Source organism: Notechis scutatus, chromosome 1 (assembly GCF_049901735.1).
Source record: "Notechis scutatus isolate UNSWTSFEM ecotype Mainland chromosome 1, rNotScu1.2, whole genome shotgun sequence".
Classification (NCBI taxonomy): Eukaryota; Metazoa; Chordata; class Lepidosauria; order Squamata; family Elapidae; genus Notechis; species Notechis scutatus.
Window position 1 is genome coordinate 146,679,365 of NC_142009.1, and position 23,347 is coordinate 146,702,711.

The following is a 23,347-nucleotide window of genomic DNA, read 5'->3' on the forward strand; positions in this document are numbered from 1 at the left end:
AAAAATTCTAGATCCTGAGACAAGCTCGGCTCAGGCAGAACACTAAATGTAATTAACTTGCCACATATATGTGTCTTTTCCTTTTATAAAAGAGCAGGGCGGGTATTGTATGCAGTTGGACCTCACTAGTTTTTCTGAATGTTTATATACGTTTTTTCTTAATAAAAGCTCTCCATCCAAAACAGTTTCATTTCCGTTTGTTCAACAGTTTGGACACAGAGCAATAAGTAATACCGATGAGGAGATTATGGTTCCAAAATGAAAGAAATCCAATAAAAGAGGCCATCAGCATGGCGAGAAACTACCCAAAGTCCGTGTGAACTATGTTGTCTTGGAGTACAATTACAGGGTGCCATTTCTCATAGGAAACATCCTTGATGCTAGATCCCCTGTAAAACTCTTACATCCTGCCAGACATAGCAGGATTAGAATCAGGAACCTGTCTGGGGCAGAGAGGAACAAAAGGGTGAATAAACAGGACCAGTGCGTCTCTGTGATTAACGTAAGGATCTCATGGAGAAACACTAGCTCAGAACTTCAATAATTTAGATGATTAATATGGCAACCTATGCCACCGCACTAACTAATGATTACTAGCAACACATAACAACATCTCAGTAACACAACACAAAGTAAAAAATAGTATTTTTTTCTTGTTTTAAGGAGACCCCATGCTGCTTTCTCTTGGTTAGCTCTTTGGAGCAGGAACAGGAGTCAATGGTGAAGGGAACCGGGGGGGGCGGGGGGGGGGGGGGGGGGGGGGGGGGGGGGGGGGGCCGGGGGGGGGGGGGGGGGGGGGGGGGGGGGGGGGGGGGGGGGGGGGGGGGGGGGGGGGGGGGGGGGGGGGGGGGGGGGGGCCGGGGGGGGGGGGGCCCCCCCGGGGGGGGGGGGGGGGGGGGGGGGGGGGGGGGGGGGGGGGGGGGGGGGGAAAGCAGAGCAGACTTTATAAGTTTATTTCCATCTACAGCTCAGGTTTTCAGACATAAACCTGCTTTCAGTTGAGCATGTCGGCTCTACTATTATAAACTAATCTCCAAAATGAGAAATGGCTCCATTCATACGTGATGGCTGTTTGAAGGCCCATATTTAGTTCTAATGACGGCTTTTGACAGCAGAGTTCAAAGAACGCACAGTCCTTGAGGATTGTTTTTTTTTTAAATGTACAATAATAGTGTTCATTAATTTTCCAGGTGTATTAGCAAAGCAAGGTTCTAGGCATATTCTCCTTATGGAAAAGTTCTTGCTGTATTCATGGAAACATCTGTTTCTAACCTGCTTTTGTAGCAATTTCCAGGGTCTTTGTTTATAGCCTTGTGAAAAGATGAGTTGTAATGAGCTGCGTTGAATGTTGTTATGTAAATGAAACTTGCTTCATTAGTAATCAGTGCCTTTGAGATTAAGGGGAAACCATTTTATTTTCAGAGACACATGCTTGCTTTCTTGGAAGAAATTCAAAATGGCATCCAAGCTGGTAATTGCCCAACTGATCAACCCAGAAGAGTCCTTCAGGAACCCTTCTTTAAGTCAGCATTCAGTAGCAAGGCACTTTAGTATGGAGCCAAGTGGTTTCCAACTACAGGTAGTCCTCGACTTATAGCAGTTCATTTAGTAACCATTCAAAGTTACAATGGCACAGAAAAAAAAAACTTATGACTGCTTTTCATAGTTATGTAACTGTGAAAATTTAAACATTTAAAGCATCCCCATGATTATCTGGTAAAAATCCAGATACTCGGCAACAGGTTCATACTTATGACTGTTGATGTAGCCCAAGGTCATCTTTTTGCAACCTTCTGGGAAGCAAAGTCAGTGGGGAAGCCAGATTCACTTAACAACCGAGTTACTAACTTATCAACTGCAAGGATCCACTTAACAACTGTGGCAAAAATGATATGGGGCACAATTCACTTAACAAATGGCTTATTTTACAACAAAAATGTGGGTCTCCATTGTGGTTGTAAGTCAGGGACTACCTTTATAAGTAGTATGATCAGTTACAATATTCAAGCCTTCAGATGTGTAAAATTGAGTTTTCCTATGAATTATCATTTGCCTGAGGCCTTGAAGCTTTCCTTCCTTCCTTCCTTCCTTCCTTCCTTCCTTCCTTCCTTCCTTCCTTCCTTCCTTCCTTCCTTCCTTCCTTCCTTCCTTCCTTCCTTCCCTTCCCTTCCCTTCCCTTCCCTTCCCTTCCCTTCCCTTCCCTTCCCTTCGTTCCTTTCTTCCATTTTGTGATGGAATTCTCTGAACCTGGAAAGGAAAACGGACTTGTGTAAAATGTTGCAGAATGAAACCAAATGGATATTTTTCTGGTATCAACAATTAGAGCCCTCTCCATTAGAAATAAGATTAGACATAATAATTCTCACTGGTTAAAAAAAGGATAGGGTGCCAGTATATATATATCTAGTTCCCCAGATTCTGTAAGTTCAGTTTTTTGTTCTTACAATAAATCAACCTATTTTTTGTCACTGAAAATGCTGTTTTCTTGGTTACAAACTTCTGTAAGGAGCACAACATATATTTTTTTCTAATAGCTTTTAATTTATGCTTTATATTTTACAAGCTGGCATTGGTGACTGTTTTTATTTTATTCATTTATTTATCAAATTTTGAAACTGCCCATCTCCCTCATAAATGAATCTGGGTAATGCACAAATAAAATATTAAAACATAAAAACAGTGTATAAATTTAAAAAAGGCTTTCAGGGTGATTAAAATTCAATGTTAAAAGCTCATTTAAAGGCGGAAAGAAGGCTTTCTGGGTGCTTTTTGAAGAGAGATTAAAAGTTCCTAGATACGAAATAGATTTGCAGGCCAAGGTCATAATGATTCCCAATGCTTTTGTTGACTATTAACCAGGATGACTGATTGATTACTTTTAGGGACCACATAGGTGATATCTCCTAACCTTCGGCTCTTTCAGTGGGGTTCCCATCTCCACTGTAAATGAATCTGTCCACCTTTGTGTTGGTTGCCCTCCTCTTCTCTTTCCTTCCACTTTTCCCAGCATTTTCCCAGACAGCTGGATTTTTGCATAATGCATCCAGAACAGGATAATTTGAGCCTGGTCATTTGTATGTCAAGTGAGAACTGTTAGCAGGGTGAGAATAGTTTAATTTATTTATGTATTCAAAGCATTTCTGTTGCAATCAAAAGTTCCTTAGTGATTCATCTTAGTCTAAGAATAACAATTCTTCCTAAAGGCAGGATCCAATTTTGGGGGGGGGGGCTTTTATTTGTTGTTTAGCTTCATTGTAGACCTACAATCATGCTTTTTATTGTCCTGATTTCTTATGGCCTTGACTTGTTGTATGTTCTGGCTTACTGCTGCAGCCCTCATTTTTAAGCAAGCTACTTAGATCATGGATAGAAATGCTTTCCCTGCACCAAACCTAACTAGCATGAGCCAAAGTGCCTCAAATTAGGGAAGCTATCTGGAGAACACCTCCTGGTTGAGGAAAACTAATTTAGGATAATGGTGCTCAGCTGTCCAAACACAAATGTTTTGCCTTGATTTACATATTTGAACATTTTACTATATATTTGTGAGCCTTGATTGTCATATTGTCGCTGTTTTCATACAGCTCTCTGACCTCCATTGTTTACATATGGCATTATATTTTGGGAAGGGGGCTGTCCATTTAATTTAGAAATATAACTTTGGAACACCTTACAATAACTGAATTGTTTGGCCACCTCATTGCTCACTCTTGGTTCCAGATAATTTATAAATGTTGTACTTTATAATTACCCCACACCATATTTTTTCCATTGTGAAATGGTTTTTTTTTTAAAAAAAAAAACCAGTGTGGAGCAAGCTTTTAAAAAGTGTGTGATATATCTTTTTCTTACTGCACTTGAATCAGGAAAATCTGGCTGAAAATAATGGAGGGTTGGGGTGGAGAAGGGGGAGAGATTCAATTTTGTCTTTTCTTTCAGCCCTTATATGTTGATCTATGACTGTTAGTCATCTTGGTTATATGATATTTGCTATAATGTCAGAAGCTTTATGCTTCTGAATATCTGTTGCTGGGAAACATGAACAACGGGAGTTATAATATTGTGCACTGCTGTAGCATTTTCAGAAGAGAGTATGCTGGACCAGAATCTCATTCTTCTTTTATGTTCTTATTATGTACTTCTTCATCTTGAAGTTGACCGTGTTGTGCCCATGAACATAGCCTCCACCTCCAAAGATATAAGCTCTATTTCATCATGGTCCAGCCTTGCTAAAGAGTGGCAAAGTGCACATGCAGGAGATGAAAGCCTGAAATTAATAGGAGAAAGTTCAAAGCATGAGGAGGTTCGTGCTATGATGTCCTTTTAATAGCCACATTGTAAGTTGACTCAGCTCCCAGGCTGTTCGTTATTTAATAGCCGTGGCTAGGCCACAGGGCTTCCTTTGAACAGGCTTTCAAGTTTATATGAAATGCTGGCCTACTTGTCACGTTCCAATAAATTATACAAGATTTGGCTTGAAAAACAACTACAAGATGGCTCTGCAAAAGGCAGCCACAATTCTCATGAGCTTTACCCAGCTTTACCTGCCACTCACACAAAACCATCTCCTCTCCTCTCCTCCCTGTTCTCTCCTCCCCCGCCCCTCCATAAAGCCAGAAAGATTGGAAAATGCTGTTTTAGGATATAATCTTGATGAGGGTTTTGAAGAAAATTTCATTTTCTCTACTTCAGATTGAGATTTGCTTTATCTTCCCAATTAGGAATGGTGGCTTCACAAAAACCCTCAGTTCATTAGAAAGAACAAGTGGTATGGTGATTACTTCATTTTGCTTTGAATTAAAAGTACTATACTGTCACTTATAACTCTCTTCTATGCACTTGAAATGGAAAGCTTGGAGGATTTGGAACACAATTTTTATTAATGGAGCCACAGGATGTGCCGAGGGCTTAATGTGGGAGAACCAAAGTGCCACAGTCGGAGAGATGAAGGTGACAATGGAAGATTTGGTGTTTTCTTAGGACTGAGAGCAATATTTCTTGTGTTTTAAAGTTTCTTGTGTTTTAAAGCTAAATGCAGCCATGTACTAGTTTTTTTTAGTGTGTTTCCTAGTTCAAAAAACACACACCATTTCCAATTTTCAGGCATCCATAATTAGAAGAGGCCCTGGAGTCTGCAAAAACTATGTTTGGTGGACATTTATGGCATGGAAGCTTCTTCTAATGTAGCTAAAAAGCTGACTAGAGGGCTATTAAAGAGTGGATACCTATTTAGCAACATCTGATACTTGCAACTACTTATTAGGCCTGGGAGATGGATTGTAAACACCTGAAAAGCAATCTTTACCGTCTGGAAAAATACTCAACAGTTATATCTTAGGGTCAGGGTCAATAATAAACAGTACTTTTTTTCTAATTGCTTCTTTAAATTGCTCTTGCTGATATGTTTAAGATGAGACTGGAGTCCGTTCCCTACTTCTACTTTTTATTTGTTGCAGACTTGTGTGAAAAATCGGAATAAGCAAGAAAAACGTGTGCACTTGTCTGTGGTAATAGGAATTCTTACATTTTTATTTATTTTTGTTAAAAGAAAATGTGACGTGGCTCAGACTGAAAATACTACCAAAAGAAATAAGAAAAAGGTCAAGCAGAGGGGGCAACTGGAGAACTTTTTCAAAACCAGCCTGATCTAGTTTTGAAATCTGACAAGTGAGGAAACAATTTGATAGGCAACTTAATGCAAAACTGCCATTTCAGGGACTTTTTGTACTTTTATTCAAACAACCAGCCTAAAATCAAGCACACTTCTCAGTAATCTTTCAAGATTTGTCTAGGAACCAACATGCTTTAAACAGTGTAAATACTGCCAATTCAGGCTTATCAGCCCCCATTGCTCTTTATTAAAATCACAAATTTTGAACAGCCAGAATTGTCTAGGTCAGAGGTGTCAAATGTGTGTTGTCACGGCAGCATCATGTGACATATCTCAACTTTTTTCCCCTTCGCTAAACCGGGCATGGGCGCAGCCAGTGTGTGACAAATCTGGCCTATGGGTCGCGAGTTTGACAGCCCTGGTCTAGGTCCATCTTAATTGTCAGGTATTTTCTTTCCCTTAGTTCCCTTCTCTCATTCCTCCAATATGTAGGACTCCATCATTAATGCCAACCTAGCATTTCCAGCTGCTTCATCCGCCTTCAAAGGGAATGCTTCTTGTGAGAAACAATTTTGAGATTCTCCTCAGAAGTCACTGTATCAGTGAGCTGGGCGGCATAGAAATTTAATAAATAAAAACTAGCTCGTAGCATTTGTTTGGGCATCTGTAGGGCCACTGAACAGCAAGGAGCAAACCATAGCTGAATGTAGACTGTCACATACAGATAGTACTCAACTTACAACAGTTCATTTAGTGACTGTTCAAAGTTACAACAGCACTGAAAGAAGCGACTTATGACCATTTTTCACATGACCATTGCGCCATCTCTGTGATCATACAATCAAAATTCAGATACTTGGCAACTGACTCATATTTATGACCGTTGCAATGTCCCAGGATCATATGATCCCCTTTTGTGACCTTCTGACAAGCAAAGTCAATGGGGAAGCCAGATTCACTTAATAACCATGTTACTAACTTAAGAATTGTAATGATTCAATTAATAACTCTGGTGAGAAAAGTTGTAAAATGGGGCAAAATTCACTTAACAAATGTCTCATTTAGCAACAGAAAGCTCATTTTGAACCAAATTGTGGTCATTGAGTTGAGGACTACCTGTGTAGGATCTCTCTTTGTTCCAAATCCTTAAACCTTGCATAAAATTCCACTTCGGTTTTGTGCATTGTTTCCAGTCCTGCTCCAGCCAACATTCTGGTACATACATAAGACAATTTTAGAAGACTGGATTTGCCGTCTCCTTGCCAATTCTCATTTTCCAAAACAAGTATTCTTTTCTCTCGAGCTTTCATCATATATGTGAACCTCAGTTCCTTTGTCCTTTGTTTCATACTTATCAATTATGAATCTGTACCACCAAAGACTATAAAGCACAACAAAAAAGCTATTATAAGTTACCTTTGCTTGTTCACCTCTGACCAGCTTAATAGGTTCTTCTAAACTTTTAACTACGAGTACACTATGTGCTTTGGTACATTTTTTTCAATATCTATCAGACTAACGTTTCTCAACCTTGGTACTGTAAGATAGATAGACTTCATGGCTAGTTAAATAATTCTGGTACTTGAAGTCCACCCGTCTTAAAGTTCTTAAGTTTGAGAAACACCAGTATTTTGATACAGGGTTTATTTTGCCGATGTTATTATACACACACACACACACACACACACACACACACACACACACATTTCCCTCATTACAGGTGTGTGTGTGTATGTGTATATGTATGTATGTATGTATGTAATGAAGGAGAAAAAATCAACTGAAGATATTTATGAGCTGAATTGAAGATGTACCAATGCAAAACATCAGGCAAAATGATTAAAAGCTAGAAGGAGGAGGAGGAGAAGAAAAAAAATGTTAGAGCCATATTCATTTCTTGGATGGGAGAAGAGGGAGGCTCCAGACATGTAAATCACTTTAAAACTTAGGTTAATTATGCAGCAGGAAAGTAATTGGCAGAGAAAGCAACAGAGGGTGTATTGGCAGTGAGCCACTTATTGGATTGGTGCTGGGATGGATGGCTGTTCTCTATACTGGCATCCATATTCCCTTTCTGTAAGAAAAATAGCAATGGAGAGATATGTGCAATTTTGAAAAAAAAACAAAAAACCCAAAGTCAAAGGGTAATTGTTAAATAACTGTTTTCTCTTTTTAGTGCATAAATGAACATTCCAGTTTTCTATAGGCAGTTCACTTATTTTTGGAGAAAATTAGACACAGCTAAATGTAACATATAATTTGAATGCTATTGCTGCCTATAATCCGGCATAATTGGTTGAGTGGAGGTGCTAGTTCACTAATAGTGCAGTCAAACTGAACATGGTCATTATGTCTGCAATCAAATAGCTCACCGGTGGTTTTTTTCTTTACAAAGTGTATAATTTTGTAAAACATAAAAAGTTCTAACTACTGGCAGTGCTCCTACATTATACTGTTATTGAGTTTTATTAAGTGAATCATTTGCATTTCGAGAGGAGGGGGAGGAAACGACTGTTTCTAAGCCTTTTATTTCCCCAGGGAAGCTCTTAACTTTTCAGCTACAGTGTTGAAGTAATAAAAGGACTCCTAGCAAATCCAGAGTAAAATTTCATTTTGAATTGGATGATTTGTTTTGTAACAGAAAAGAGTTTAAGCCAGATGTGCAAGACCCTTACAGAGAGAGTGTCTCTAAATATTGTTGAGAGCCTAGAAGGAGTGTTGACCCCTGATGTCATAATAAACATTGGTCATAGACTAGGATCACATATGAAATGTGTATTTTTTTTATATCCTGCCTTTATTATTTTTACCAATAAGTCAAGATGGCGAACATGTCCAACATACCTTCCTCTTCTTATTTTCCACACAACCACAATCCTCTGAGGTGGGTTGGGTTAAGAGAGAGAGCAACTGGCCCAAGGTCACCCAACTGACTTTCATGGCTAAGGTGGGACTTGAACTCACAATCTCCCACCTTCTGGCCTGGTGCCTTAGCCATTAGACAAAACTGGCTTTCAGCATAGACTGCATGGGCATTTGGTCTCTCTTGTTGCTTGCAAGGCAAATGTAAAATGCTATGGGCTATTTTACATTTCAGTGCAGTGTGTTTTATCTTTGTCTTGTGTGACTTCATAACCACCTGTAATGGAGGGTGAAGCTGGAGATAACACCATTCCTCAGGGAATGCAATGACCCTCAAGAATTATGTGGCACCCATTGCCATCTCTGTGCATCTCCTTCCTTCAAAGTGGACTGGTTGGGTACCTTCATATGGATTGTTTTCTGGGTCTGTGTAGCAGCATTTTTTTTTCTACCAGTACACATGGGACGTGTAGTTTCCTGTTGATCCAGGCCTTCAAGTTGGCCAATTTAGGAAATTCTATCCATTTTCATGGCACTGGTAAGCTCAGAAGTATCCAAACTTTAGACATGAAGCATATGAATGCTGTCTTATCTATTGAGTGGATAGCGTGATCCCACTTGGTCCAGAGGGAATTTTAAACAGGAGTTCTGCTTCAAAAATTGTCATTATCTGGCTGGTTATGAGTTAGAATATGGGCCATGCCTAAACATAACATGCTGGTCATTGGATCACATTCCCTGATCAGCTTTTTCTATTTGATTTTTCTTATTTCCAGGTTATTTCCCGACAGAACCCAACAATCAGTTTCTCCCAGGGCCGGATGCCAAAGCCAGCATCACTCTGTGGCCTTACCTCTATGAGAGGAGAGAGTCTGTCAGCTGCGAGAACACAGAACACCTTCAACGGAGTGAAATTGAGGTTCCTGAGCAAAAGGGAGAAGGGGAACCCACCCTTAGAAAATCTCTGGACACATTCTACAGGACTTTGTGCCAGAAGAAGCCATCTGGAGGGAGTCCAAGATATGAATCAACTTCACAGTATCTGTCCCTCAAGATCGCAGATCTTGCAGGCAAAGAGGGAATGAAATTTATAGTGAAGAATCTCCAAATCGCTCAAATGATTTTGAACAGAGAGGAGAATAAAATTTTTCCTCAGCCTCCCGACAATCACTTTTGCCTTTTGACTCCCGGCAGTGCCAGTGCTAATTCAGAGAAAGGAAAAGCAATCCCTGGACTCTCGGATGATATCTTTCGATTTATCTTAAAACAGAATGCCCTGAAATGATGCTGAGCCTGAGCATATTTCTAAAATCTAAGAATTGATAGGATTTCTTTAGCTAGGGAATGAATGGTTAACATCATCTTGTTGGAACCGAGAATATAAAGAAGGCATGATTGAATTGCAAAATGTCATAAAGCAATTGCTTTTAATTATTCCTCATGTCAATCATTGGAGAGTATATTTACTATATGCAAAAACAGCTTGAGACTCAGACTTGATTATGTCCAATATTAATAATTCCCTTTCTTCTTAGAATAGAACTGGGTCTGAAAACGTTCTGTTTGAAAAATAACAGGCTTTCAGGTTAAAATATAAACTTAGCAATAATGGCTTCTACTTCTAAATGAATTCATGTCAGGAGATAAGCTTTGCAATTCTAGACTTGTCCTAATGGAGAAACCAGCAATATACTGTATAGCCTGTTGATACAGTTCCTTATGATCCTAAATGTAATCCTTTGTATTATCCTATGTTGTTTGGGACTAATAAGTGTTGAAATTCACATCTATGAAGTGACAGGTGCTCTCCTTGTGCTAATAGGTTAATTTGCTAACCTCCCCATATTCATCTTTTGTAATTTTATATTGTTTATATATTTAACAAAAATTAATCTTGAATTATTCTGTTTTTAACTTTATTGATTAAATTGTACACCACCTAAAGCTCTTCTCTAAGGGAGATGGGCAGTGAAGAAGCTAATTCATATTTTAGAATGTATGCATAGAAAGAGGTTTTTCTTCATCCCCTAGGAGAATAATTGAGCTATTGCTATTTTTAAAATTTGCTGCTTGAATACTGAGTTCTGTGTTTCAGGCATGCATCAGGTAACATGATATAAATTGAAGATATACTACCTTTTCCTTTCCATACCTTGCAGACAGTGTAAATATGCTGATGAACCACACAATGTAAGAACCAGGGAATGACCCTTGGAAAGGTGCTTCTGTGTATTTTTATGTATAAGATCTTGTTGAACCCAATGCATTCAAGAAAATCTCATTAAAAGGAACCCAAAAGCTGAGACTATTACTTTTTCCACTGATACAGTTCACTGAACGGCCTACACGAGGCTTTTGGCCCTTCCTTCTTCCACAACTTTATTGATAAAATTAGCTCTAAATTAGAACCTGTGACAGGTACCTTTTAAAAAGCTTTCCTTTTTGCTTTCATGACAGGAATGTCTTTTTTTTTAGTGAAGTATTTTGGGGCTATCCACCTGAACAATCTTAACAGCCACCAATAGATTTCTATCAACATAACATACCTTTGAAGACTATTTTGGCTGTTGGGTTTCAGTGTAATTTGTTTTTTTTTCTGGGAACTTAACTTTAAAGAGACAGCAGTGTTCAGTTCACTGGCTCATACAAAGAATTTATTTGATTGTTACAATTAAAGCTCATTTTTCTTAGAGCTACCATACTTCAGTTTTGAGGATACAGACAACTTCTAGGTATGTATGTGTGAGGGGTGTTTCTTTGCTGGCATCTAGTTGTGTTGTGGTTCTTGCAGTCCAGATATGGTAACTCAAATCAATCCTTCAAGGAGTTCTGACCTATAATTACAGTTGCTAGATGCTTACATCACTTTTTTTCAGTGTCATTGTAACGTTGAATGGTTGCTAAACAAATCGTTGTAAATTGAGGGCTACTTGCAGTGAATCTACGTTAGGGACTTCTGTCCTCACTGTGAGTTGTGTTGGGTGTGTGTGTGTGTGTGCACGAAGGGAGGCTCAGCCAATCTCATTGTACACATGTTGTACTTTGACAATAAAGGTAATAATAATCCTCATATTCATATGAGTGTAAGCTATGAAAGATACTCCCAGCCAAGTGAACCTTTATTGCCAAATTCCAAAGAAAACAATTATTAAGTATAACATCAGTTAGAAGTACATGCTGAACTTTCTGGAGCATATATTTCAGCGCCATTTTAATGTTCAGTTATTGATTTGCTTTCAGTTCTTTGTGGCCCAACAGATTTAAGTTTTCCAGAATTGCTGGTGACTGCATCTTTGAATTGTTAAAGCTTATTATAGCAGTTGGTGTATCTAACCTTCTGTCTTCTATATCGCCTCTTTTTCCGTTGCCTTTGTATTTCCAAGCACTGGAACCTTCTCTAGAGTGTTGTATCATTATTTAATAACTCTGCTTAAAAAAACAGTCAAGGTCCTTTCTGCTAGAGGAGTAGAGTGCAATTCAAAGTGCTGGTGTTTACCTTTCAAAATCCCTTACAATTTAGGCCTTGAGTCAAGGATAACGTACTCTGACAATTGTGTCTGCCAGAAATCTCTTAACTAGATTATCATCCTTGTCATGCTTGATGGGTGATGACTCAGAAGAGGTCCTTCTTAGTAGTGAGGAACTGCTGGAGATTTGGGTACCGTTCCAATTTCACAGTTCTGAATTTTCGAAGTTCTTAGCAGTTCAGTTCTTCCCCTATCCTCCAACACTGTGCTGCTTTGTGTTTTCAAGATGTAGCAGAACTGTGGTCTTACACCCATTGAGCTTACTTCTTAGGCATTATTAATAGAGAATGGAATACTTTTCCAAATTGGTTTTGATTGTGTTACAAAAAAAAAAATTAATATCAACCTTTTCTTAATAAACTCCATCTGTCTCATGGTATAAATGACCCTCTGACTATTTATAAATATATAGAGAAGTTGTGTTAAATCAAATTTATTCAAGATCTATAAGTCAGTAAAAATATTTGTGAGATAGGTTTAAAATGGATATAGAAATATTATTTATATAGTTATGTTTCACATAATATCCTAAACAGAAAATGATTACAAAATTGCTTCTTATACTCACATGTGCTTATATTAAAGAGTACATTATATTATGTTGGAGATGATGCAGTTTCTCACATATGATAGTTTTGTCCTTTTGGTCTCAAATAGAGGACCAATATAGTATTTGTACCTAAAGGAAAAATTGCATTTTCCATTCAGAAATGTACTGCATAAAGACTGATTTATTACACTATTAATAACTGAGCCAATAATTGGAAATCATGAGAGTTCTCTCAGTAATTCATACTAGAAAGTATTGGCAAAACAATATATGCAACAACACAAGCAAAAGTAAACCTATCCATTGGGATTCTTTTGGGGGAAAAACATAATTCCCTTTTTAAAAATTACATAAGAAAGCAATACATTACATTTTTATTAATTATTCAAATATCTTTCTAGAGGTGTAATAAGAAACAGGGACCTCACATGCGGTTTGATGAAGGTAAAATCTGTAAATTATATGTTTTTTCAGGAGGTTCTTGGCCTGTTTTCCTTCATAGACAAGACTTAATTACAAAATATGTGAGTTAATTTGGATTCTGCTAAAGTTCTAAGGTATTCTGTCCCCTAAATTATTCTACTATCAAATTACCCCTAATCTAGTGGCAGGGCTTCTTTGCATTGAGGATTTTACAACTCATTCACCGGGAAGAGCCATCCTCACAGCTTTTCTTTGACTGTGACCAGTGTGACTTGAAATATTCAGGGTGATATCTCTCTGAATTAAATGGGATGTAGGTTTCCCCAACTAGGGGCAAGTGTTCAGCTCCCCAATTTCCCAACTAATGGTTATAGAAGGCTGTGTTAAAGGTTCTAGACCAGAGGTTGGCAACCTTAAACACTCAAAGAGCCATTTGGACCCTTTTCCCACAGAAAACACCGGGAGCCACAAAACCTTTCCTGTACCTGACTATTTCCTGAGTGGCCACAAAACTAGCATATGTAGTTGAATTAAATGTTCTGTTTTCTTCTGAAACTTTTCATTTCTTGGATTTATCCATGGTTGGTCTACCGGGTGTCAAAAAGCTCAATAAATCACATGCCAGCAGGTGTCGCACATTGGCGGTTGTGACGCATATTTTGAGCAACAGAGCCGTAGCAAATGGATGAAAGAGCCACATGTGGTTCAGGAGCCACCAGGTTGCTGACCCCTGTTCTAGACCGTCCTCTGTCTCTCCTCTGCTCAAACATCCAACAGATATTGCCAACAATATTGCCAACAAACATCCAACAGATATTGCCAACAATAATATCCACTTTTGCCTCAAAGACCCCGATTTGCTGTGAAATCAGTAGAAAATGATACGATTAAATAGCAGCCACCATTCTTTATAGTCCATAGATCAGACACTTTGCTTTTGAGGTATGTAAAGTGATAAATGAAATTGGCATGGAAATAATTATTGGTATCCTTAACCTAATATTTCATAGCATACATTTTTGAGGCAATAATTGCAATCAAGTAGCTCTGAATTGCTATACTTCTCAACTGGCAAATTGTTCTTGAGCAAGCCTATCCAATTTTACTGGGTTGGATGGGTTCCTTCTCCCAGTGGTAAGTTGCAGCTGTTCCCATTCAAGTTCTATTGGGACTCATAGCAGGCCACTTCAGAACAGTCCAGTATTTGCTCTTCAACCATTTTTGGTCATTTAGATGTATGTTTTGGGATATTATCCTGCTGGAGGACTCATGACCTGCAACTGAGACAGAGCATCTGCTGTCATTGGGTCCTGAACAGATTTAAGGCACTCTGTCTTTCTCCCCCACTTAGCCTTATTTAGAGCTACAGAAAACACTTGAAGCAAACTGCCTCCTGTATGGACTAGGGATTAAAGAACGGTGGATACTATTTATATGTGGCAATTTCAATTTATTTCACCCAAATTGGAATTCTTTGGAGAAAAAGCGTGTGTGTGTGTGTGTGTGAGGGGGAACGAATACTCTTGGCTGTGTCCATAAATCATTTCCAATACTGCAGAAAGAATTTATTTTCATGTTTTTATCTGAACTATTTATATGGCTGCCTATCTGAAGGCAGGGGTTCTGTGTGGGAAAAAGGTAAAAATAAAGCAAATGAGGGACTGCTGTTTCTATTCTTCTTGCTAGAGTGTGTTCTAAAGGAAAGGACTCATTCCCCTTTCTATTTATGCTTTCACAGTTTTCAACCATTTATAGCGCATGAACATGCTGCAGCCATATGGTTTCTGAAGGGCGCACAGAACCTTGCAGATGCATCCCTGTTGTTAAGCGTGACACCTGTTGTTGGCTACATTAAAAATAGACCTTTCATTAGATTGGAATAGAGTTGCTATTTTCATGATTGGTTTATGTGTTCATTGATGGTAGACACCAAACCTTTGACAAAATGATTGGTTTTTAACGTCTCTGGAGCTTCTCAGTCATCCAGGTCATGGTTGTCCCAAAGATGCTTTATGATTTTGTTTTGTTTTAAAGATAACTGGACTTTCTGGTTTTTCTTTAAGAGACTTTCACTTCTTATCCAAGAAGCTTCTTCAGTTCTAACTATCTGGTAGGGAATGGAGGGGATTTACATCCTCTGCAAACAGCCAGTCATTCAAATTCTGAGCATCGTTGAACAATCTCTAGGAGCTAATCTGTGTCCTTAGAGTTCCTGAATCAGAATGCAAACAAATGTGGAATGTCTCAGGACTGCTGAAAGGGCTGCGTTGTAAACAGGAGGTAAGTGGTGGTGTACCCCTCCCCACCTTCTGTTGAGAGAGGGCTGTTCAATTTTAACATACACGGCCTCTTTGACTCCTCTTTCAAACCAGTGGTCCTTTCTGTCCACGCTGTAAACCTTGCTGTCTTCAGAGAAGTGGCCCTTTCAGGGGCAGGTGGACTGCTGAATTCTGACTGCTGAATCATTGCCTACCAGTCATTTAGAACTGAAGAAACTTCTTGGATGAAAAGCAAAATGTTTTCCAAGGAACACCCCCCCCCAAAAAAAAACAGTCCACCTGGAAAAAGCACCTTTGGGACAAAAGCCCACTTTTGAGAAAAAAAAACACTTTTGGGACAACCATGACCTGGATGATTGAGAATCTCCATAGACATCTAGTGGAGGTTGCCATTTAGGGCATCAGATTAGGGATTATGTCATCTATTTTTGCCCTCCCAAATTTGTAGGTGTCCAGTGTGGGGTAGGCAGGAAGTACACATCTGTCTGTCCTTAATTTTGTTTGTATTATAAGCATTTCATTCACTTTCTTTCTTTAAGTTCAAGTAAGTGCAACAGATCTAATTTAAGAAGCCTAACGTCTGTTCATCGCTGGTTTAGGATATTGACAGCATAGGCCACTATACTCAGTTATCCAAGATAAGGAGTGTTTATGATAATCTGCTCAGGGCTTTCTAATATCCTTTTGCAGCTAAGGATCAATGATAAACCTTAATGGATTTTGCCACAAGAATGAAGCTTATTAAAGTTGAATTATTTGGACACGCTGCTATAGTTCAGCTGATTTGCAAACTGAAGCACAATGGATTACTGAAGACTTCTAAATGTTTGTCTAAATGACATTCACTAGACTTCTTTTGCTTTTATATTCCCTATAGGAAGAACATACTCATCAGAGATCAATGAGTGTTTGTCAAGCTCTGAAATATGAAAAGCTCTGTTAATTTAACTTTTAGTTAATAGCGAGCTATTTCCTTTGTAACTATTCCTCCAAAGGGCCACTTCTCACAACTCCCATTTGTAGGTAGTCAGGTAGGCATAGCTTTACATTTCCTGTGCAGAAACAATTTTGTCAGGGCACCTGCACTTTCAAAGCGGAGTGGTAAACACGGTATAGTACCTAAAGCAAGGGTCTTCAGACTTGGCAAGCTTAAGACTTTGTGGACTTCAACTCCCAGAATTCCTGAGCTAACATGACTGGAGGAGGAATTCTGGGAGTTGAAGTCCACAAGTCTTAAAGCTGTCAAGTTTGAAGATCCCTGACCTAGAGGTTTGAATATATGTGTAATTCAGCCCTTAACCCTGCAATGCTCACCCTGCACTCAGCCACATCTTCTCCCACCAAAAAAAGGGGGGAACTAAGGCCCCCAGAGTATTATGAAAATAGCAGCCATGTAGGGTTTTTTAATATGAAAAAAGGGAGAGTTAATTATTTGGGGAATCACATGACATTATGAATTGAATTCAGCTACGTGAAATATTTGAGTTTTAAATCCTGATTTGTCTTTGCTCAGCCTTCTACTTTGGGACAGCACAATCCCCCAATGTACCAGTCGGAAAAGAGTTGGACACTGTGACTGGAATGACTATTGACATGTCTCAAAGCTGCTTTTTCAAAAGGCAACCAGGCTTCCTTTTTTTCTTCTTCTAAAGAAAGCCAACTTTGGGACAACCATGAAATGGCATGCCAGAAAGCGGGCCACGTGAACTAGCAAAGCCCCATCCACGGGATGCAGGCAGCACACAAAACCATGTCCCTTCTGCTCTACAGAAAATCTCTCTCCACAAAACCAGTCTCTGGTGCCCAAACAGGTTTGGGGCCAATGCCATAGACAACTATTGAGCCATGATGGCGCAATGGTTAGAGTACGGTACTGCAGACTACTTCTACCGATTGCTGGCTGCCTGCAATTTGGCAGTTCGAATCTCACCAGGCTCAAGGTTGACTCAGCCTTCCATCCTTCAGAGGTCAGTAAAATGTGGACCCAAAATTGTTGGGGGGCAATAGGCTGACTGTAAACCACTTAGAGAGGGCTGTTAAAAGCACTGTGAAGCGGTATATAAGTCTATGCTTATTGCTTATTGACATGCTCAGCAGACACAATCTACTGTTAAGTTTTCCTCTGTGCTGTGACCCACCATGCTTGGCTGCTATCCAGCTGGTCACCCTGGGCCTGTCTGCTCCTCCTCCTCCTCTTTTTTTTTTTTTTTTTTTAACAGAAGCAATGGCTGTATAATACCAAGGAGATTAAGGAGAGCTGGTCTGTGTTCCTTTTTCAAAGGTAGTTCTTTTGTAGAAAGCCTTCTAGCTTTCATTTGTGTTAACTGGAAAAATCAATACGGTGAGTAGCCTTCTACTAAACACAAGAGCTCTTGGAGAGAAACATTTAAGGTGCTGCCAGGTATGCAATGACATATTAGGTTAATCATTTTAATGTTTATTTACTCAGCTCCGAACAGCAGGAATCACTGGTCCTGTTTTAAACATAAAGATAGATTTATGATTCTGAAATTAGTCTCTGGGATCGTAAGTCACCGGGGTAATAAATCAGCCACTTGGCTGCTGGGGACAAAAATGTGAAACGTTCTTAATACTTACTTTAAGGGTGAGGTAAAAAGGCTTAACAGAAAACACTACATACCAACCAAAAGTTGCCATCTTATTTAACCTGCTGGATTGTAAGATTATAACATAGCCATTTTTGACTCTGCCCAAGATCTGGTTTCTGGTAAGATTGCCAAGACCTCTTCATTATAAACCGGCCAGCTGAAATGCTGTTGGCATGGGTCTTATCCCTAGGAAATTCTGCATAACTAGTGGATGAGATTGCATGGAACTTGATACCAGTTTGGCAGGTGGTGGCAAATTGATATTTACTATTATGCAACTCTCATCTAATGGTTATCATCAGAGTATTTGCACATCCGACCATCACACACCAGTGGTAGGATTCAATTTTTTTTTTTACTACCAGTTCTGTGGGCGTGGCTTGGTGGGCGGGGCAGGGAAAGGATACTGTAAAGTCAGAGGTGGGATTTGCCGGTTCTCTGAACTACTCAAAATTTCCGCTACCGGTTCTCCAGAACTGGTCAGAACCTGCTGAATACCACCTCTGTACAATACCATACACCAGACGTCAGCGTACAAATTCAGGAATACAGAAGCAATGTTCACAGAATCAAGTCATTACAAAGTAGAGAGAGGCTCCGAGGCCTAAATTTACAGAGGCCTAGATTGTAGAGGACAAACCAACTCTTATATATAGTTCAGCAAGTCAAAGCCACGCCCAGACTCCAAATTGTCTCTTATGGCCACATACAAAACAAATACTATGTTTCAGTTTCCAAGCAGCCCCCATTGGCTGATCTGTTGCCATGACTAATCCAACAGTCCCATTGGCTGACCTGTTATCATGTCTAACCCAGACAGTCCCTTTGACTGACCTGTTACTATGTCTATTCCAGCCAGTCCCAATGGCTGATCTGTTGTCATGTCTATTCCAATTCAAGAACTATATGCACTGACAGTTATGCAATGGTTTCCTAGGGATAAGACCTGCACCAACAGCATTTCAGCTGGTTGGTTTAAAATGAAGGGGCCTTGGCAATCTTATTAGAAACCAGATCTTGGGTATAGTCAGATGGCTGCCAACCCTGAAGCTGGCCTGACTGAAGCCATCTTGGAGCTTCTGTGTTGCCACATTGGAGCTGAGGGATAGGGAGGGGAGATTAGAGAAATCTGGGGATGTATAGTCAAAATAAAATACTTTCTCTTGGGAACCAAGGATGTTCTCACACCTGGCCGGAGGAAGGAGGAGTGATATCACCAGACTACTAGGCAACACCTGGATTAGACCACGTGACTGATTGTTTAGGGTTGAGAGAAAACTTTTAATTAGGTGAAAACCAAGGGACCCTTCAGAGTTGGTTTTCACCAGATATGTTCCAATATGATATTTCCAATAAAGCTATTCTTGGAAGGATCCACCTGCCTCGGAGTTTTGCTTGCAATGGATCTATTACTTGGAACCCTGGCCATGGGATTGTTACGGTCCTACGATCCAGTAAGTAAGGTGGCATCTGTTTGTTGGTATGTTGGTCTTTTTGGAACGTCAAATAATCCAAAATATCTCATGGCAATTAACAACAGAATGAAAACATCCCAAATAAGTTACAAACAATAAAACCCCATCAGTAAAAGACACAAGAATCATAACAATGTAAAACTATAGCTTGTCAACTGCAAAATATACTGTAATTCTCCAATGGTCCAAGAGAGACAATCCAAATATTGCACTAGAGGGTTGACCATCTCTTTTTGGTTCAAACATATTTTTTCCTGGTAAAGTTGTTGGCCCTTTATTGAGTCTTTATTATTTTTTTCTCCAGTAATACCATCCCAATTGGTGAAATGTGCTTTGCTTTAGATCATGGGTGTCCAACCTTTTGGCTTGCCTGGGCCCCACTGAGTGAAGAAGAATTATCTCGGTCTACATGTAACACAGATAATATAGTTAATGTGTACAAATCACATAATAATGTTAAAAGTTTGCAATCTTGTGGGGCCGCATTACTAGCTGTCCAGAGCCACATGCAACTTGTGGGCCACGGGTTAGATACACCTGCTTTAGATGATCTCCGAGCCCATATTAAGCTGAAATGTTGATTTATGGTCCTGTTTAAACTCACCCACCTGTTCACTTTGAATGGCAAATTATGATAAATTCTTATCTGCTTTGAAAAACAGATAAGCTGATCTGTCATTTTGTGAAGTGCAAATAAGAAGAATTTGCATTGATTGATTCCAGAAGTGACAATTCCAGATGTGAGGCAAGCACTTTGGATCAGATCAGGCTGTTGACAAACTATAATAAAACTAAATTAGTTTTTTTTTTTAAAAGCATGTCAAGAACAGCCACTTTTAGAACTCATTATGTGATATTGCACAGGAACAGTGAATTATCTCACATTTCTATATGTGAAGTTTTGGTTTTTGGTAGGGTTTTTTTTCGTTTGGAGTCACACATAAGCTTAATTACAAGAGAGATGTTACAGTCATTCCCTGAAGCAAAACAAACTCAGCTGAGAACTATAATGAAAATACATGAGAAATAGGAGTTTTATCCTCAGAGACACAAGCTGAGAATGGAATACAAAAATATTATTCTTAGTTCAATATTAGATTGCACAAGAGATAGTTGCTATGGATAAATTATAAAATATCTCCCAGCTTCATATTCTGACAATTTTCTTTTCTACCTGAGCATGCAGATTGGTTGGCTTTTTTGTAAGAACCTGTGTGGCTGAGGTTCTGGCTGTGTGTCTATCAGCCTCCTGTTTTGTAATGACCTGGGTGATGTGTGATGACCTTCTGAGTTCTATTGTTGTGACATCCTGGGTCTTTTGCTGTAATCTCCTGGGTCATTGGCTGTGTTGCAACATCCTGAGGTTTTGTGGTGTAACCTCCTGAGTTCCATGATGTGATATCCTGAGCGGATGGCTGTGATGTAGCATTCCAGGTTTTGGTTTGGCTCTGAGTTTGAGGTCTGGCTATATGTTTGTGGCATGTGTCAGTTTGCTTAGTTTGGGGGTTGGGGGTGTGGCAGCTGGTGATGCAGCCGTGGTCTGGTTTCTGGATGGTGATTGCCTTTCTCTATGGGATGGGTTTGGGTTTGGTGACGGAGATTGGTGGTGGCATCATGTGTTGTTTTGGGTCCAGTGTTGGTTTTCGTGGCTGGGACTCGTTTGTTGATCAGGGCTAGTTTCCAGATGTCTGATAGGTGGGAGGATTCGTCCTTTTTGTTCATGTTATGGGGCTGTTTCTCTATTTTGATGGCTTCCCTGATTATTCTCTTGTTGAAGTGTTCAGTATTGAAGATTAATTTGGTTCCCTCAAAATTAATTTCATGTCCTGTGGCTTTAAGGTGCTGGAAAATGGAGGAAGTATTTTCTTCTTTTCTGACTGCATTCTTGTGTTCTGCAATGCATGCATTTTTTCTCCTGTTGGTTTGTCCAATGTATGTGGCTGGGCAACACAGGAGGCTGATAGACACACAGCCAATACCTCAGCCACACAGGTTCTTATGAAAAAGCCAACCAATTTGCAAATATCAACTCCATCAACCAATCAAGAAATAACAACACAGCCAACCAGCCCGCTTACAACAGAGCCAGCACACCACACCTCCCCACCAGTATTTACAGAGAGAGGGCAGTTCTGATTACGCTTTGCTCGCACAAGCATGAAGCCGAAAGCACCATCCTGAAGATGGTGAGTGGGACCTCGTCGAAATGTCGCCAAGATACTCTCTATCTTACACAGGAAAAGATCCAAACATGCCAAAACCTGCATATATATATGGCAACTGGCATAACATAAGTAATACTGACTTGAAGAAAGGCCTGCAAAAAGATTGGGATGAATCATTAATCCCATTGGAATCTAATTAACCTGAAGGATTTCAATTAACTCCAACTATTTCCCTGTTGAGAATAATGAATATTTTAATGATAGTTACATATTATTACTTAGCTGTGTTTCATCTGTGCAGATAAATTCACGTACTAAAGGATAGTGCATAAAAATAATTAGTACACAACAGAGATATTCTCACAACTACTTCACTTATGCTAATGAAGGAAGAATCATAAACTTGTTTCACTGAGCAATTTATCAATTGCTAAATCCAGAAGAAAAAATGAAAATATTCAATTTCTCTTACTGTTTTCAGTCCTCCTGCTATCCAGTAAGGAAACTGACAGATGGTGACCACATAATGTTGTGCTTAACCACAGTGCAAGATTTGCTTAATGATGGGAAACTGGAATTGCCATCGCTAAAAGACACGATTGGATATCATCACATTTTATGACCATGTATCTCAGATTGGAAAGCAGGTTAGTGGGGTGGGTAGAGACTGGGGATTTTGCAGTATCCTTCCCCTGCCACACCCACCAATCCACGCCCACAGAACCAGTAGTAAAAAAATCGTGGACCCAATTGCCATGGTTGACCAAGGGCTACCTGTATTGACATTCTGTAAACAGATGGTTCATTGCGGGTCTTCTCTTTTTGCCCCTTTTGTGTGTTGTGCTTCTGAATTGTGTTCATGAGTCCTGAGGTGGTTGCAAAGTTAGGCACTGCAGTAGCAAAGTTATTTCTCAAGCAAAGTCCCTGGACCTCTAAAAGTGCTTGAATACGGGCACTACGCAAGTTGTATGGATAGCAGTACAGGCTGTGGATTGGTAGAGTGCCTGCATCACTGTGAGGTCAAAGGCTGTGTGGCTGTCTGAACTGCATGAGAGATTGCTGGCACAGCAATCTGGGCTTGTTGTCAATGTCAGTGTTTCCGGGGTTGGTTGTCTCCTCATCTGCTTTCATGCATTTTTTTTTCCTTCCATGTTAAACGTGTTCTGGAAGCAATGGTCGTTCTTCTACTGTAGCCAATGTCTTATCCTTAACCAGCTTAAGCTGAGTATAGAATTGCTCTGTCTATACAGAAAAAGAAGTTTTGTTTATTTGATAAATTCCACTGTTCTTTTGGGGGCTCAAGAAGGAATTTGTGTCATTCTCTTTCCCCATTTACTTCAAAATAAAAATCCAGTCAGATAGGTTGGAGAGGGAGGGAGGGAGGGAGGGAGGGAGGGGGAGAGAGAGAGAGAGAGAGAGAGAGAGAGAGACAAAGTCATTTGGTACGTTTCTGTGAGTGGGTTAAAACCTGGGTCTCCTGTCCCATTCCAGCACATCAATCACTTCATCGTAATGAAGTAAAAACTATCATTAATACAAATTACTATTAACAATGGTTATCACTTTAAAAGTCTTAATTATGACCGCTTGAAGTCAGCTCCTATAACTCAACCCTTAGCTTTAGTAGAGCCCACAGCCTCGTTCTTTTCACCTCATATTAAATATGATCCCTTAACAGAAGGAAACTGCAACACCGCTCTCTTAATTAGGCGCATGCATTATGTTAATATGGTTGACTTGGGTTTGGCTCCGGGGATTCAGTGAACCCAGCTAATTATGGCTTATTCAACAACTCTTGATGAAATAAACCAGCCAAGACTTTCTGCGCGGAGCTGATCTATAGATG

General features: G+C 39.6%; 1 protein-coding gene across 11 annotated transcripts in view; it reads left to right on the forward strand.

Annotated features, from left to right (window-relative positions):
• Nucleotides 1-10,771, forward strand: part of SHLD1 (shieldin complex subunit 1) — a 50,369-nt gene extending 39,598 nt beyond the window's left edge. For 10 of the 11 annotated variants that reach the window (XM_087948276.1, XM_087948241.1, XM_087948279.1 and 7 more), the window contains one exon: nt 9,250-10,771. In XM_087948276.1, coding sequence (XP_087804402.1) covers nt 9,250-9,758 — 509 coding nt within the window. In that variant the 3' untranslated portion in view covers nt 9,759-10,771. The remainder of the gene's footprint in view (nt 1-9,249) is intronic. The other variant, XR_015746122.1, reaches the window with a different exon arrangement.
• The last annotated feature ends 12,576 nt before the right edge of the window (nt 10,772-23,347 follow it).